Raw genomic sequence first — 15,315 nt, forward strand, 5'->3', positions numbered from 1 at the left:
TAAAAAAAATATTATCTTCTATATGAATGACCTCCATTTTAGGATCTCATTTTCCTGGCTAGCATAGCACACAAACTCGTAGCTCCCATATTCTGCTAATGCTGCTGGGAGTTCTCTACTCCTCATATAATCTCCAAGACTCCAAAATACATTCATTGCTTCTGTTACAGACAGAAACAGGAAAGAAATCTCTTCATCCAAAACAGGTTTTTGCATATTTTTGCTTGTAAGTATCTAGGACCCAGCTAGAGACCTAACTACTATTACATTGGAGTTATTTAAAAATATGTTTTAAAATTTTAACACCTCATGTACCAGTATCCCTAGGACAATTTATTTGTAATATAGGGACTCTTTGTACTTTACTGACAGCAGATAAGAAATGAGGGCTCGGGGCGCCTGGGTGGCGCAGTCGGTTGAGCGTCCGACTTCAGCCAGGTCACGATCTCGCGGTCCGTGAGTTCGAGCCCCGCGTCAGGCTCTGGGCTGATGGCTCGGAGCCTGGAGCCTGTTTCCGATTCTGTGTCTCCCTCTCTCTCTGCCCCTCCCCCGTTCATGCTCTGGCTCTCTCTGTCCCCCCAAAAATAAATAAAAACGTTGAAAAAAAAAAAAAAAAGAAATGAGGGCTCATTACCAATGCATTTTGCCAGGGGGCGTGGACACCTCACCAAGCTAATTATAGTAAGTTGCCCGTGTCTTTGATTAAAAATTACATTCTGGGAAATATTTGGGGAAATGAATACTAGAACTCTGCATGTGGGTACACCTCTTTTCTATCTTATGAAAACAGGATAAGACCATACATGGAATTGTTCTCATTAATTTCCAGGACTCTCCCCTTTGGTTAAAGGATCTCCTGCCAGCCTTAACTCAGGGTGTCCTTTTTGCTGGGAGTGCCCTTCCCTCACCATCTCTATCAATTTAAATTCATTAGAACTAGAGTAGGCTAACTTCTTCTAGGCTTTCCTTTCATTCCAGAGTATTCAGCAGTTTATAGATGCCACGTTATACCTTGTTGAACTGAGTGTGCTTAAGTATGTCTAATTTCTTTACTTAGACTATAAACTTCTGGTTAGAAGCAAGCCACAAGAGTATTGGTGGTGAGGCTGCAGAGATCAGAAAAAACTGTACTACAAAAGGCTATTCTTAACTAATATACAGAAATATAGTAACACTTTTGCTTTAGTTTACGGAACGTTTTGTATAAGTTCTTGAGAGACAAGATCTCCAAAAAATGCAAAGAAAAAGTTTGAAGTAAAGTGTTTCCATTTAAGAATTGAATATGATCATGTGTCTCTGAACAGTAGAACTGAGGGAAGGTGAGAGTAAATGATTTACTTGAGCTCCCCACATTTCTGTCTCTCGGGCAGCTGGTTCCTCGTATCTCCTCCGTAGATCTAGCAAAACTCCAAAAGGACACTTACATAGGAGAGATTAGATTGTAAAGTCAGGTAGAAACGTAGCCACCTTTGCTATAGATGTTTTGGTTTTCTCCCTTCTCTCTTCTTCAGTGTTTTCCATAATAATAATCTGAAGTGTATCAGCCACCTTTTTAGAGATGTACCTGGATAAGTTTTAAAAAAAAAGAAAAGAAAATGATCTTCTAAAATGGACTTGGTCTGTGTTTTCAATGGTTTAATCCTCTTAAAAATATTTAATTACTATTACATGTGCACTAATACTTGTTTGACATTGTTTGACAGGTAATACAAGAAACTCGGTTAAAACAAATGTACACAGCAGAAGAAAAGTACGTAGTGAAAACTTCCTTTTATTCAAACAAAGTTATTTCTAGCAACACATCCCTGAAAGTAGCCCAGTTTCTCACAGTCACCGTGGACCTAGAGCAAAGAAGACACTTAGAAGAACAGCTAAAGGTTGGTTATTTTGAGTACTGTATTAGAAAATATTAACTGGATTTGTAATACTTTAAGTAGATCTGTTTTTAAAATAATTTTGAATATCTCATAGGAAATTAATAGAAAACTGCAAGCCGTGGAAGCAGGGCTGATTGCCCTGTATGAGAGAAACAAGCATCTAGAACACAAAGACAATGAACTTAGACAGAAGAAGAAGGAGCTTCTTGAAAGGAAAACCAAGAAAAGACAACTGGAGCAAAAAATTAGTTCCAAACTAGGAAGGTACCATTCAGCCCCTTTGGGTAGAGGGGGCGGGCACAAAGCACTGCGAGGCTATTATGAGTTACATAGGCATACCTCATTTTATTGCGTTTTGCAGATGCTGCGTTGTTTTCTTTCGTTTTGTTTACAAATTGAAGGTCTGGCAACCCTGTGTCAAGCAAGTCTGTTGGCACCATTTTTCCAGTAGCTTTTGTTTATGTTGTGCCTCTGTGTCACATTTTGGCGATTCTCACATTATTTCAAACTGTTTGATTATGTGTTGTGATCTGTGATCAGTGATTAGGACTCTGAAATCTCAGATAATTTAGCATTCTTAAGCAGCAAAGTATTCTTTAATTAAGGTACGTACACTGTTTTTAGATACAACGCTGTGGCCCACTAAATAGACTATAGCATAGTGTAAGCATGACTCTTACATGCATTGGGAAACCACAAAATTCTTTTGACCTGCTTTATTGCAGTGGTCTGGAACCAAATCTGCAATATTTCTGAGGTATGCCTGTATCCTGTAAGGCTGATGCAATTCCCAAAAACACGTTTTGTAATAATTTCCCTCAAACTTTAATCCTACTGCCCAAAATAAAATTGTAGGGCAAAGGTTGGTGAATTTTAAGTGCTGTTCTTCTGTCCTTTGATCAACTGTTTTGACCGCTGGACCTCTTCCCATGCTTAAAAGTTATTGAGGACCTTGAGGAAGTTTCACTTATATATCTAGTGATATTTATACCACATTAGTAATTAAGACAGAATGTTTAAAATATTTATGAAAACCACTGTTTTCCAAACAAAATACATTTAGCAAGAAGAGTGGCATTGCTTTGCATTTTTATCAACCTCTTTTGATAAAGTTACTTGTTTATTTCATATCTGCTTTTACTTTGTCTATTGTGAGAGGTTGCTTTGAAGTAGATTGATAGAATTTTCAGATAGTTACCTATATCGTCTTGTTTAATATTGCATCAAAACCTGCCAAGATTGTGGTTTGTTAAAGTTCATTTGCACTGTGGAGTCTGCAATTAGTGAGGTAGATTATTCTTATGTTAAAGCTCATTGTATTGTAATTGGATCTTTTACCCAGTGATCTTGTTCCATCATGCATTGGTCATTTATAGGTCTTTCAAATATTGACATTTTAGTGTGTAAAGAAAATAATTATGTTGATTTCCAATCCCATCAGAAGGATCTTTAAGAATTGGGAAGCTATCAAGCTTACAGTGGTAGATAAAGATTTTCCAAATTCTACTTTTCACTTGAAAGTTGAATTTTATCATTGGGGGCAAATATTATCAGTTATTTTTCTTGAAGTGATAGGCTCACTTCATTCACTTTGGGTTGGGAGGAACAGTCTGCCAAATACCCAAGTCTAACCATAGTTTGTCTGTTATTCTTTCAAGAAAAACTGGTATTTCATGAAAAAAGTAGTCCAGCTCCCAACTCAGTCACACAAATGCTTTTCCTTGAGGCCGCCATCATACTTTGGTGTACATTACAAGTACTGTGTACTGTATACTTCATCACGCTATTATAAAGATGTATGTAGTCAGTTACCATGGGGAGGTGGTTCAAGATGGCAGCATAGGGAGATACTGAATTCCCCCCCCGCCACAGACACAGCACATCAACTGCTACATATGAAACAATTTGCTCTGAAAAAGATCAGAAAACTAGCCGAACTGCTCTTCTGTAACAAGGGATGTAAGGTCCACATCAAGGGGGGTAGGAACTACAGAGATAGGGTCTCAAAACCCCGCCCCTAGTGTGGTGACCAATACTCGGGTAGTGTTGTGATCCATATCACAAATATGGAGCTCTTCCCTGAGGAGTTTGTGCCTACAGCAGGCACCCCAACCCTTGGGACCTGCACCAGAGAGATGAGTCCCCAAAACATCTGGCTTTGGAAACCAAGGGGGCTTATATCTAGGAGAAAGGTACAGCAGTAGAGAATACAGGTTCTGCTCTTAAAGGGCTCATTCAAAGACTACAGGACCCTGGGCAAAGTAACCGTTTGAAAAGTAGTTAGCCCGTATGTGAAGGAGATTCATTTGCTAATCTTAAAGTATCCACCCAAGAGGCAGGAGCCTAATGGAAATTCCTCCTGGGACAGAGGCACTGGTGGGCACCATTTTTGCACTCTGCCTGTAATCTGCTGGCACTGGTGGGTGTATGCATGCCCACATCCCCGCCAGAGCTGGGTGGCCAAGGTTCTGAAATGATCAGAGACAGTTCTTGGCAAGCTACTATCCCATGGCCCTGCATAGACAGCAGTCAGAAACACTCTCCAGTCTTCTTGTGGAAAAGACCCCTTCGTCCTAGAACCACAGCTTCAGGGGTTCCAGGACTACCACACATCTAGAGGCTACAGAATTGTCCTCAGGCAACATGGTCTAGGAGATGTCATCTCTGTCATACTGTGTGTTGGCCTTGCCACAGCCCACCAGTACCTCCGAGAAAGGGCTCCTCTGGAGCCCTCATTTTTGCAGCAGTTTCCGAGGAGACCCCTCCAGATTGTGTGGTGTGTAAGCCAACAGGGTTTATGGTTGTGGTCCCGTAGGACTCTCTGTATATATTTGCATAGCTTAAAAGCTGCTGCCTGAAGTTCTGGCTTCTATTCTAGCTTCTGTTCAGCCTGAAACTAGGGGCAGACTGAGATCCCATCCTCTGGAACACTCACAGCGCTTGGCAGTCCCTCAGCAACTGGGCTGTATCGAGGGTAAATCAGGCTGCTTAGACCACAAAGGTTCATGTGACAACCAAGAGCTAAGCACAGTTGAATGACAGGGTTCATCTCCATAAGGCCAGTTCAAGACTTGTTGAAGCTTGAGAGGGTTGAAGGTTGTTTCATCTGCTGCTTAGAAATCAACACAGGACCAAAAAAGAAAAAAAAAAGAAAGAAAGAAAGAAAGAAAGAAAGAAAGAAAGAAAGAAAGAAAGAAAGAAAGAAAGAAAGAAAGAAAGAAAGAAAGAAAGAAATCAACACAGAATCAAGCAAAATGAAGAGACAAAAGAGTGCGTTCCAAATGAAAGAACAAGATAAAACACCAGAACAAGAACCATTATGAAATGGTGATAGTTTACCTAAAAAAGAATTCAAAGTAATGGTCCTAAAACAAGAGGAATGAATACAGCAAGAACTTCGCTAAGGGGAAATACAAATAAAGTCCCACACAGACTTCACAATGCTGACGAACACAGTAACTGAAACGAAAAATACACTGGAGGGATTCCAGCAACAGACTAGATGAAGCAGAAGAAAAATCAGTAATGTGGGAGACAGGGTAGTAGAATTCATCCAAAAACAATAACAAAAAAGAAATAATTTTAAAAAGTAAAAATAGCTTAAGGGACAACATCAAACAGAGTGACTTTTGCATTATATGAGTCGCAGAAGCATAAAGAGAGAAAGGAGCAGAAAAACATATTTGAAGAAATAAATAACTGAGAAGTTCCCTAACCTCAGGAAGGAATAGACATCCAGATCCAGGAAGCCCAAAGAGTTCCATATGAGCACAAGAGGAAATCTCTTCTGCAGAAGAGCATTGATTTTTTTTTTTTTTTTTTTACTGAAAACAAATCACTTTACAGTCGGATGCCAGTGACATTTGACAGTACTGGAAACCGGCATTCCTCAGTAGTGAAGAATTTACACAGTCAATGTTCAAGGCTCTTGGTGTTTCATTTTTAAGCATCCCTGATAGATGGGAGCATATTATTTGTGTCTGAGAGTATGTAACTTCATCACTTTAATGTGTACCATCTGATGTTATGAATCAAAGTATTTTATCTCAGAGAGGGAACATTCACTGGTTTATAAAATGCTCTCTCCCCATCTGCTTGAAAGTGATTCATTAATGCCTGAATATTTAAAATCAGTTAGAATTCTCTTTTCGTATGCTTTGAGGAACAGTAGACCCAAAGGAGTAATACACTTATGAATATGTGGAATTTATAGGAAATTTCAAATCATTAAACACTTCACCACGGAAGGGTTTTGAAGGAACTATACAAGCTGTCATAGGCCTTATGTTGATTGAGATTGTATTGTAGCTACTGTCAGATGAGCTACACCTCAGTTCATCAAGGATGTGTACTGTTGAAGAGCCTAATGAGCTGTAGACATCTAGACGTAGTTTAGAATTCTATTTCTAGGTTACAAGGAATTACCTGTGATAGGGCATTTGCCATTTGAAGTTCTCTGGACATCAGGGTAGGATTACATCATGTGGATGGTCTAGAACATTTGGCAAAACTGTCATGAGCACCTAATGCAGTCTGGGAAAGGCAAGTCATGTGGCTGTAGCTCACTGATCAAAGGTCCACAGTGGATTTGGCTTCACAGTCATCATATCGTTTATCATCAGTGGAATTCAAGGCCAGAGTTTGTTGTTGGTAGTCACACCATAGTAAATTAACTCAGTAGGTGGGACTGGAAGATGAGTACTTGGCATTGAAGAGTCTCTTTCTGAGACAACTGCTGACAAAGGCCAAGATTCTGTGTCTGATAATCCTATAGACCCAGTCTCAACGAAGTATTGGAAAAGTGTGATCATAGCCCAGCCCCTTCTGCTTCCTTCCAGAGTTCAAGAAAATTATCTCACGCAGCAGTCTCAGACCACTCCTCAACACCAACCAAGACCCAGCAGATAGCTGCACTCCTCCCAGACAGTATGTACTAGCTCCTAAAAAGATGACACAAAGGAGGTCATTGTTTAGTCCATAAATTCCCCATCTGTTGTTCAGTCATTAATACAGCTTGATGTCTCAAGCTGCATCTGTACCAGTTCCTTAAAACATGTCTCCGTGTCAGTTTTTAGCTCAGTTATGAGCCATGCAGCATCTTGAGAGACCAATCAGAGCAACAGACTTGGATGGTAGAGGCAAATATTCATCAGCCAGAAGATATAAGAAAAGAAAAATTCAAGAACAGCTTCAAATGGTCCATGGTTAAGGGCTGCAGATTTTTTTTTTTTTTTTTAATTTTTAATTTTAGGGAGTGAGCAGGGGAGAGGTATAAGGGAGAGAGAGAATCTTAAGCAGGCTTCACACTAAGTGCAGAGCCCGAGGCAGGGGTCAATCCCACAACACTGGGACCACGACCTGAGCCAAAATCAAGAGCAGAACACTCGACCAAATGAGCCACCCAGGCGCCCCAAGGGCTGCAGTTTTTTTTGTTTGTTTGTTTTTTTTAAAGTGATCAGCCCCTGGGTTGAATATTGATTCTGTTCAGCTTTCTTCTGAATTCATCTAACATCTTGCAGCTTGTATCTATAAATATTAATGACCAGGTTGTTTAACCAAAATCAAAGTGGAATGAATACTGGACACATTGGCTCCACTCTGCATAGGACACGACAGCAGCCTTTAAAAAGTACATCAAGTCAGAGTCAACAGAATATACTGAGCTGGCACAGACCGTAAACACCTCTTTCCAGTCACAGCACTCTTACAGCCCCACTGTATGGACACTATTATGATTTCGTAGCTAGAAGCATGGTCCCCATTCCACCTAGTATGCCACAAAACCGTACCCAAAGTGCTGCAGTAACTGCATTCACTCAGGACAGACAAGATTTTCTCAAGGTCAGCAGTTTGTGATTAGAGATTAAATTACTAACTGCTCCTGTAGCTTATGGGGCCATCTTGGTACCTAGCACTATGCTTACGGGTCAGGTGGTGACTGCCTGCCCTACTTTGGCTACACAGCAGCCGCAGCCACAGCCACAGACTTTGTCAGTCACGCGGCACAGTTCCCAGGAATCTCCAGCTCAGCTCACCCAACTACTGCAGCAGTTTTTATAGACTTGAAGGATCCTCAGGGAGCATCCTTGAAATCAGCATATCCTCTCTGCTGCTTTTCCACTACAACAGAACACTTTCCCCACGATCACATTACCAGCAATACTGGTCTCAGCAACAGCAATATCTGAGTCGGCACAGGACTGACAGTTTGACCTGTTCTTCTAAGGTTCATCCACGGTAGCACATATGCCTCTTCTGACCTCCAGGAAGGAGGGGATTGGCCATCAAGAGTTGCTCAGATGGTCTGAAGCTAGGAGAAGTCCTGGCAGCTTCGCAAGAAGCAGTGTTGAATGTTCTAGTTCCTGGAATTAGTTAGCAGGGAAGATGCTGCCTATTGCTCCAAATACACATTAAATACCAGCCAACAGGAGATGATCTTGGGGCCATAGCCAATTCTGACAGTGTTCTACTTGCCCATCTATTTTTCGATGGAGAAAAGTGTATTGCCAAATGTCAAGCTCAGCTGTGAAACATGATCTTCAGTCATCAGAAAGGCACCAACATTATTAGTAATTTAGTGGTTCTGTGCCTGTTTTCAGGTGTTAGAGGACACATCACTGTCATGTTTGGTTTGCTTACAATAATGCCATGAAGGTAGTCTAGAAGACTCAGTAGGCCCTTTCTCTCTTCCTCTCCTTTTCCAGATAAGGATAGAACAGTAGTTGGTGTCAGAAATTATAGTAAGGACTGTATATGACAAGTGTATAGCTAACCTCATATTCAACAGTGAAAAGCTAAAGTCTTTTCCTTTAATATCAGGATCAAGGCCAGGAGGCCCACTCTGTGCACTTTTATTCAGCATAGTATTAGAAGTGCTAGGGGCACCTGGGTAACTCAGTCAGTTAAGCATCAGACTCTTGATTTTAGCTCAGGTCATGATCTCACGGTTGTGAGATTGAGCCCCACGTTGGGCACTGAGCTGAATGTGGAGCCTGCTTGAGATTCTCTGCCTCTCTCCCCCTCCTGTGCTCTCTTAAAAAAAAAAAAAAAAAATCTGTCCCTCTGCTTGAAAAAAAGCAAGCAAGCCTAGCTAGAGCAATTAGGCAAGAGAGAAAAAGCAGAAGAAGTAAAACTGCCACTATTTGTGAGTGACAGGATTTTACATAGAAAACCCTAAACCTTTCTCTACCAAAACAAACTGGTAGAACTAATCAACAACTTCGATAAAGTTGCAGGGTACAAAATCACCATACAAAAATCTGTTGTATTTTTATATACTAACAAGGTACTCTGAAAGGTGAATTAAGAAAACAGTCCCAGGGTACCTGGGTGGCTCAGTCGGTTAAGCGTCTTGACTTCACCTCAGGTCATGATCTCATGGTTGGTGGGTTCGAGCCCTGTATACTGACAGCTATGAGCCTGGAGCCTGCTTCAGATTCTGTGTCTCCCTCTCTGCCCCTTCCCCACTCAGTGTGTCTCTCTTTCAAAAATAGGTAACAAAAAACATTAATAGTTAAAAAAAAAAAAAAAGAAAAAAACAGCCCCATTTACAAAAGAAAATGAAAAAGCAAATGCAAAGGAGTAACTTTGATCAATGAGGTAGAAGACCTGTATAGTGAACACTGTAACACATTGAGGAAATAAACTGAATAGGACATAATTAGTAATTATTATTACTATTATTAGTAATTCTGTGCTCATGGATCAGAAGATTGTTTAAATGTCCATATTTCCCATAGCCATCTGTAGATTCAGCGCAAGTCCCATTCATTTCCAAATTCCAGTGGCATTTTTCAGAATTAGAACAACTCCTAAAAATTTTGGGGACCATAAAAGATACCAAATAACTAAAGCAATCTTAAGAAAAAATAAACCTGAAGGCATGACATTCCCTGATTTCAAATTATATCACAAAGCTATATTAAAACAGTTAGGGTATTGACATAAATACACATAGATCATTACAACAGAACAGAGAGCCCACAACTAAACCCATGTATCTATGGTCAATTAATTTGTGACAAAAGAGGTAAGAATATACAATGAGGAAAGGGTAGTCTCTTCAATACATGGTGCTGGGGACCACTCTCTTACACCATGCAGAAAAATCAACTTAAAATGAGTCAGAGACTTGAATGTAAGACCAGAAATCATAAAGCTCCTGGAAACCGACAGGCGGTAAGTTTCCTGACATGGATGGATGTTGGCAGTGATTATTTTGGAATCCACTTCAAAGGCCTCGGTAACAAAGCGAAAATAAACAAATGGGACTGTATCAAACTAAAAAGCTTCTGCACGGTAAAGGAAACCATCGACACACCAAGAAAGCAACCTATGGAATGGGAGAAGATACTTGCAAATCATATATTGGATAAGGGCTTAATATCTAAAATCTGTAAAGAACTCATTCAAGTCAATAGCAAAAAAACCAATCTATAACAGATGGGCAGAGGATCTGAATAGACATTTTTCAAAGACCTACAGATGACCAAGAGGCACATGAGTTAAAAATAGAACTACCATACGATCCAGTAATTCCACTTCGGGCTGTTCATTCAAGGAAATGAAAGCACGGATTTGAAAAGATACCTTTTGTGTTCATTGCAGCATTATTTACAAAAGCCAAGACATGGAAGCAACGTAAGTGTCCACTGATGGATGAATGAGTAAAGAAGATGTGTGAGACGTGCACACGCTGCAATATTACTAAGCCATTAAAAGAATAAAATCTTGGGGCACCTGGGTAGCTCAGTCGTTTCAGCGTCTGACTTCAGCTCAGGCCATGATCTCACAGTCCATGAGTTTAAGCCCCACGTCAGGCTCTGTGCTGACAGCTCAGAGCCTGGAACCTGCTTCGGATTCTTTGTCTCTCTCTTTCTCTGCTCCTCTCCCACTCTTTCTCTGTCTCTCAAAAATAAATAAATAAATGTTAAAAAAAAAAGGGGGGGGGCGTTTAAAAAAAATAAGAGAATGAAATCTTTTGTGACAACAGAAGTGGAACTTGAGGGTATTATGCTAAGTGAAATAAGTCAGAAAGACAAATACCATTTGATTGCCCTGTAGTTGAAAAAATAAATGAACAAACAAAACAATGCATAGATAACAGAAAGGGGATTGGTGGTTGCCAGAGGGAGGACTGTTGGGGGGCTGATTACTTGGGTAAAGGTCATCAAGAGGTACACACCTGCAGTTATAAAAACTCATGGGAATGTAATGTATGGCATGTGACTACGGGTAATAATACTGTATTGTATATTTGAAAGTGGCTGAGAGAGTAGATCTTAAAAGTGTTCATTACTAGAAAGAAAACTTACAACTATGGTGACAAACGTTGACAAGATTTTTGTGGTGATCATTTTGCAATGTATACAAATATCGAATCATTACATTGTACACTGGAAACTAATACAACGTTAGGTCAATTATACTTGAAGTAAAAAAATAACATACTCAAAATACACGATTTAATAAAATTAATTTTTACTGTCATCAAGAATATGAATTTGGCATTTTAAAATATCTATTAACTATAAGTACACTGTGGGGCTACTACCCAGATTCATTCTAGAGTGCTTGCATTTTTATTCACCACTGCTGGTGTACCATCAGTACAAATATCACTACAGTGAAAAGGGCAACTGAGATCATCTTACAACAGTGAAAATGGTTCATGATTCGCCTGAAATGGTTTCAGGGATCCCCAGAGGTCTCTGAACCACGCTTTGAGAACCACTGACCTAGACGTGTATCCATTGAATTTGGATTGGTGGGAGAGGAGAGAGGAAGGTACAGGCAGGGAGATTATCAATCCAAGCTATTAGGCTATGCGCTTTCTCACCGATTCTGAAAGTAGTAATAGGCAAGGAGGAGAATATGCTGATTTTCACGGAAGAGAATGGGCAACTGGGGCGTGTATCTCCTTCAATTGTAATCTCCCTTATTACAAGTAGAATTAAGTTTGCTTGGCCTTAATGGACACAGATTCCACAGAATCCTATAAAAAGATGTGAATAGTCTTCACAAGTCTTTTCCTAAAAGATAACTGCCAGCTTACTGTGAATGTCCCTGCAACCGTTCTCAGAACTGACTATATATTCTGTTTTGTATTTGGATATTTTATAGAAAGTGGAATATAGAAGGGGGTATAAAAGCTATTGGGGGGTTCTTTCTAGGGGAAAGGAACACGGCTTCCAGTTTAAAGGTGTTCCCCATGTCCTGCCTCAGACCTTTTTGTGATTATTCTTTTATGACTTTCTCTGTAAAGATTTAGATATGACTGACATAGTCAATCTTTGATAGTAAGTGACCATTCGTTGCCTTTAGTTATCTGTTTACCTTGACCTAATATAGTATGTGGTTTTAAATACATTTGTAAATTGAATCATATATGAAATGCATTAAGAGAATTTTTTTTTTTTAAGTAAACAATTGTCCATTAACTATTACTGGACAAATAATGTACCTTGGTTGCTTAAAGCAAGATATTATTTAGTCTGGCTGCCCAGGTTTTTCATCTCTATGCCTCTTTTTAGCCTTCACCTTTGGCATCATTTCTATCTTTAATCATCTATAAGACACTTAACCTTTTCTGTTTGACCGTTCTGTCGGACCCATGGTCTAAAACTCAACTTTCTCTGTATAATGTTGTTTTTTGTAGTGAAATGGCCTTTCATACCCATCACCCCGCCACCTATAGTTACAACACTCCTTTCCTTTAGATTGACTTTCAAATTTTCCCAGTCTCCTTTCACTTGACCTATTTCACCTCAGCTCCCTAGCCTCCTCCACACTCTCTTCCATGTTCTGTTGAAGCCCCTCTCTGCCGCATCTGCTGAACTTCTTCATCCTTGTTTATTATTGCTTCCAAAGTGTGTTCTTGCCTTTACCTTACTTTTGCCCTGGAGGCAATGCGGCGGAGTAGAAAGTACTTGGACTTTGGTGTCAGATATCTCTTACCACGTACTATACATGATCTTATGTAACTTAATTAATTTCTGATCCTTAGTTTCATTTCAGATAACAAAGTATTAATTTTTAGGATTGTTGTATTACCCTTTTACTATATATTTTTAATCTGTTAATCAAATCTCCCAGTTAAGCTCCTTAAGGTGAGTGATTGTGTGTAAACAACATTAATAACAACAGTAGTAAATAATATTTATCAATCAGTTCAGGGCCAGGCAGTATACTAAGTGTGTTGCATATTTTACCTTTTTTAAAGCTTCACCATTGCCCTATAGGAGAAGTATTATTTTTTGCAGTTTATAGATAAGGAAACTAAAGTTCAGAAGAGTAACTTGTCTGGTTACACTGCTCATTATTGGCAATCCATCTTTTTGACTCTAGGTCCTACACCATTATGGCATCATTACTTAAACTGTGTTGGGCACATAATATCTCAACAAATACATTTTGATACTGCATGGCCACATGATTGTTTAGTCCAGAAGCCAATAGTTTATGTCTGAGTAGCTTTGCTAAAAAAAGCCCATGAAACGGCAGGAGACCTGGGCGCAGTCCTTGTGTTAACTCCGATTTCTACACGATTATGTGTTTCATATAGTTTAAAGCTGATGGAACAGGATACTTGCAACCTTGAGGAGGAAGAGCGAAAAGCAAGTACCAAAATCAAGGAAATCAATGTTCAAAAAGCAAAACTTGTTACTGAATTAACAAACTTTGTAAAGGTAAGGCATTTTCTTAGTTTTGGTCACTTTATTATGGCAGGTAGATAAGTACATAGATTAAAAAAACTCTTGCTAAGATTTTACCATCGACAGTTTTAACTTTGCTTGATATTTCTCATTATAGGTCAATAATTTGGTTAAAAGCACTCATTAAGCTAAATTATTTTATTCCAGATGATTCAATTAAATCCAGAGAAAGACATTTTAAAAGTCTCTTGTAAGAAATAGTTGTAAAAAGAACTCTTTGAGGTATCAGATTAGAAAAATGTTATTTTTCTCCTGGTTTGTAATTTTTTAAAAAACTATATATATTTTTTCCTTAGTTGTAAAACAAATTAAACTTTCAGGGGTCTTTGTTCCTAGATTTGTACTTCTTTGCATATACAAAAAGTTGATTTAATTCTTCAAAATACTACAGTGATCTCCGAGAAGAACAAATTAGAATCAGATTACATGGCTGCTTCATCACAGCTCCGTCTCACAGAGGTACAATTTTTGCTTTTAGTTTTTGATTATGGGGTGCCAGCCTCAGACCAGTTTGAAAACCTGTATCATCATTTGAAATATGCATTTTGTTATATGCTCTCTAATTTACAAATTTAATGCATTCTGCTGATGAGGAAGCCCTGTGTGAAACGCTGTACGATGCATCTTACGTTATTGATTGGAGGGGGTGTGGTAATGTGAGAAATGAGAGCATCTTAGTCACTTGACAGGCAAAGTCTCCTATCTGTTCCCTTAACCCATAAAAACTTCAGTCATTCTGTCACCACGTAGCCACTAGTAGCTTTTATTACGGTTTGTATGTCTCATAAAGTCAACTGCAGGTGAGTTATAATCAACACTGAGAGTGGCCTTAGTGTACAGTTTTGGTGATTTAATCTTCTGTTAATATCATTCTGTGAAATGATAAATATTAAAATAGCGTGCAGAGGGTGAAATGTGATGCACTAAGGTCATGAAAATCCCCAAGAAGAACTGGCAACAAAATGATGGTGACAGTGGCATCATCTTTTGAGTCTTCGGAATCCTTTTCCAAAAAATAGAAGAGCAGCTAGGATAGCAGCCACAAGCCCATGGACAGCGTATAGAGCAAAACTAGGTTTCAGAGTATCCCTGTTGCGGGTCCACAGTACACTCTCCCACCACCCGCCCAGAGTTAGCGTCCAACTGGACAAGGTAAGGACACGGTCTCCAGCAAGACTCAACTTCAGTTTCTAGCCCCTTTCCCCGGAAGGCTCAAGAATAAGTCCGGGGGTGCCTGGGTAGCTTCGCTGGTTGAGCTTCTGACTTTAGCTCAGGGCATGATCTCACACTTCGTGGGTTTGAGCCCCATATCAGGCTCTCTGCTGTCAGCATGGAACCCACTTTGGGTCTTCTGTCCCCCTCTGTGTGCCCATCCCCCACTTGCACTCTCTCTCTCAAAATAAATAAATAAACTTAAAAAAAAAAAAAAAGGTAAGACAGTCGTAGGACTCAGAACCCCAACCCTCTAACCACAGGATTTGTCCTTCTGGCATTGCCTATCCCCATCTTGAGTCATCTCCTAAGCCTGAGTGTAGGTGTGATTGAAGGAGAAGTGTAGCTCCTCGTGAATAACAAAGACATTCCTATCACTCAGAAAATTCCTAGGGCTTTACAGTCTCCTTCCCAAGAACCAGGGAGTAAGGCCTGATTCTTTCTTATACAACACCTGCGAACTCCAGAATATCAGCAGGTAAGATTAAGTCAGCAGCAAGCTAGCGTGGTAT

The 15,315-nt window shown here is 39.6% G+C and overlaps 1 protein-coding gene and 1 pseudogene across 3 annotated transcripts in view; both read left to right on the plus strand.

Moving 5' to 3' along the window:
• The window catches only part of SMC5 (structural maintenance of chromosomes 5), a 94,182-nt gene that overhangs the window by 58,817 nt on the left and 20,050 nt on the right, over positions 1-15,315 (plus strand). For all 3 annotated transcript variants that reach the window (XM_003995387.6, XM_045043636.1, XM_045043638.1), the window contains exons 14-17: positions 1,704-1,877; positions 1,972-2,141; positions 13,441-13,564; positions 13,928-14,050. In XM_003995387.6, the coding sequence (XP_003995436.3) occupies positions 1,704-1,877; positions 1,972-2,141; positions 13,441-13,564; positions 13,928-14,050 (591 nt within the window). The remainder of the gene's footprint in view (positions 1-1,703; positions 1,878-1,971; positions 2,142-13,440; positions 13,565-13,927; positions 14,051-15,315) is intronic.
• Positions 3,944-7,196, plus strand: LOC109493719 (annotated as a pseudogene).

The sequence above is a fragment of the Felis catus genome, chromosome D4, assembly GCF_018350175.1.
Source record: "Felis catus isolate Fca126 chromosome D4, F.catus_Fca126_mat1.0, whole genome shotgun sequence".
Classification (NCBI taxonomy): Eukaryota; Metazoa; Chordata; class Mammalia; order Carnivora; family Felidae; genus Felis; species Felis catus.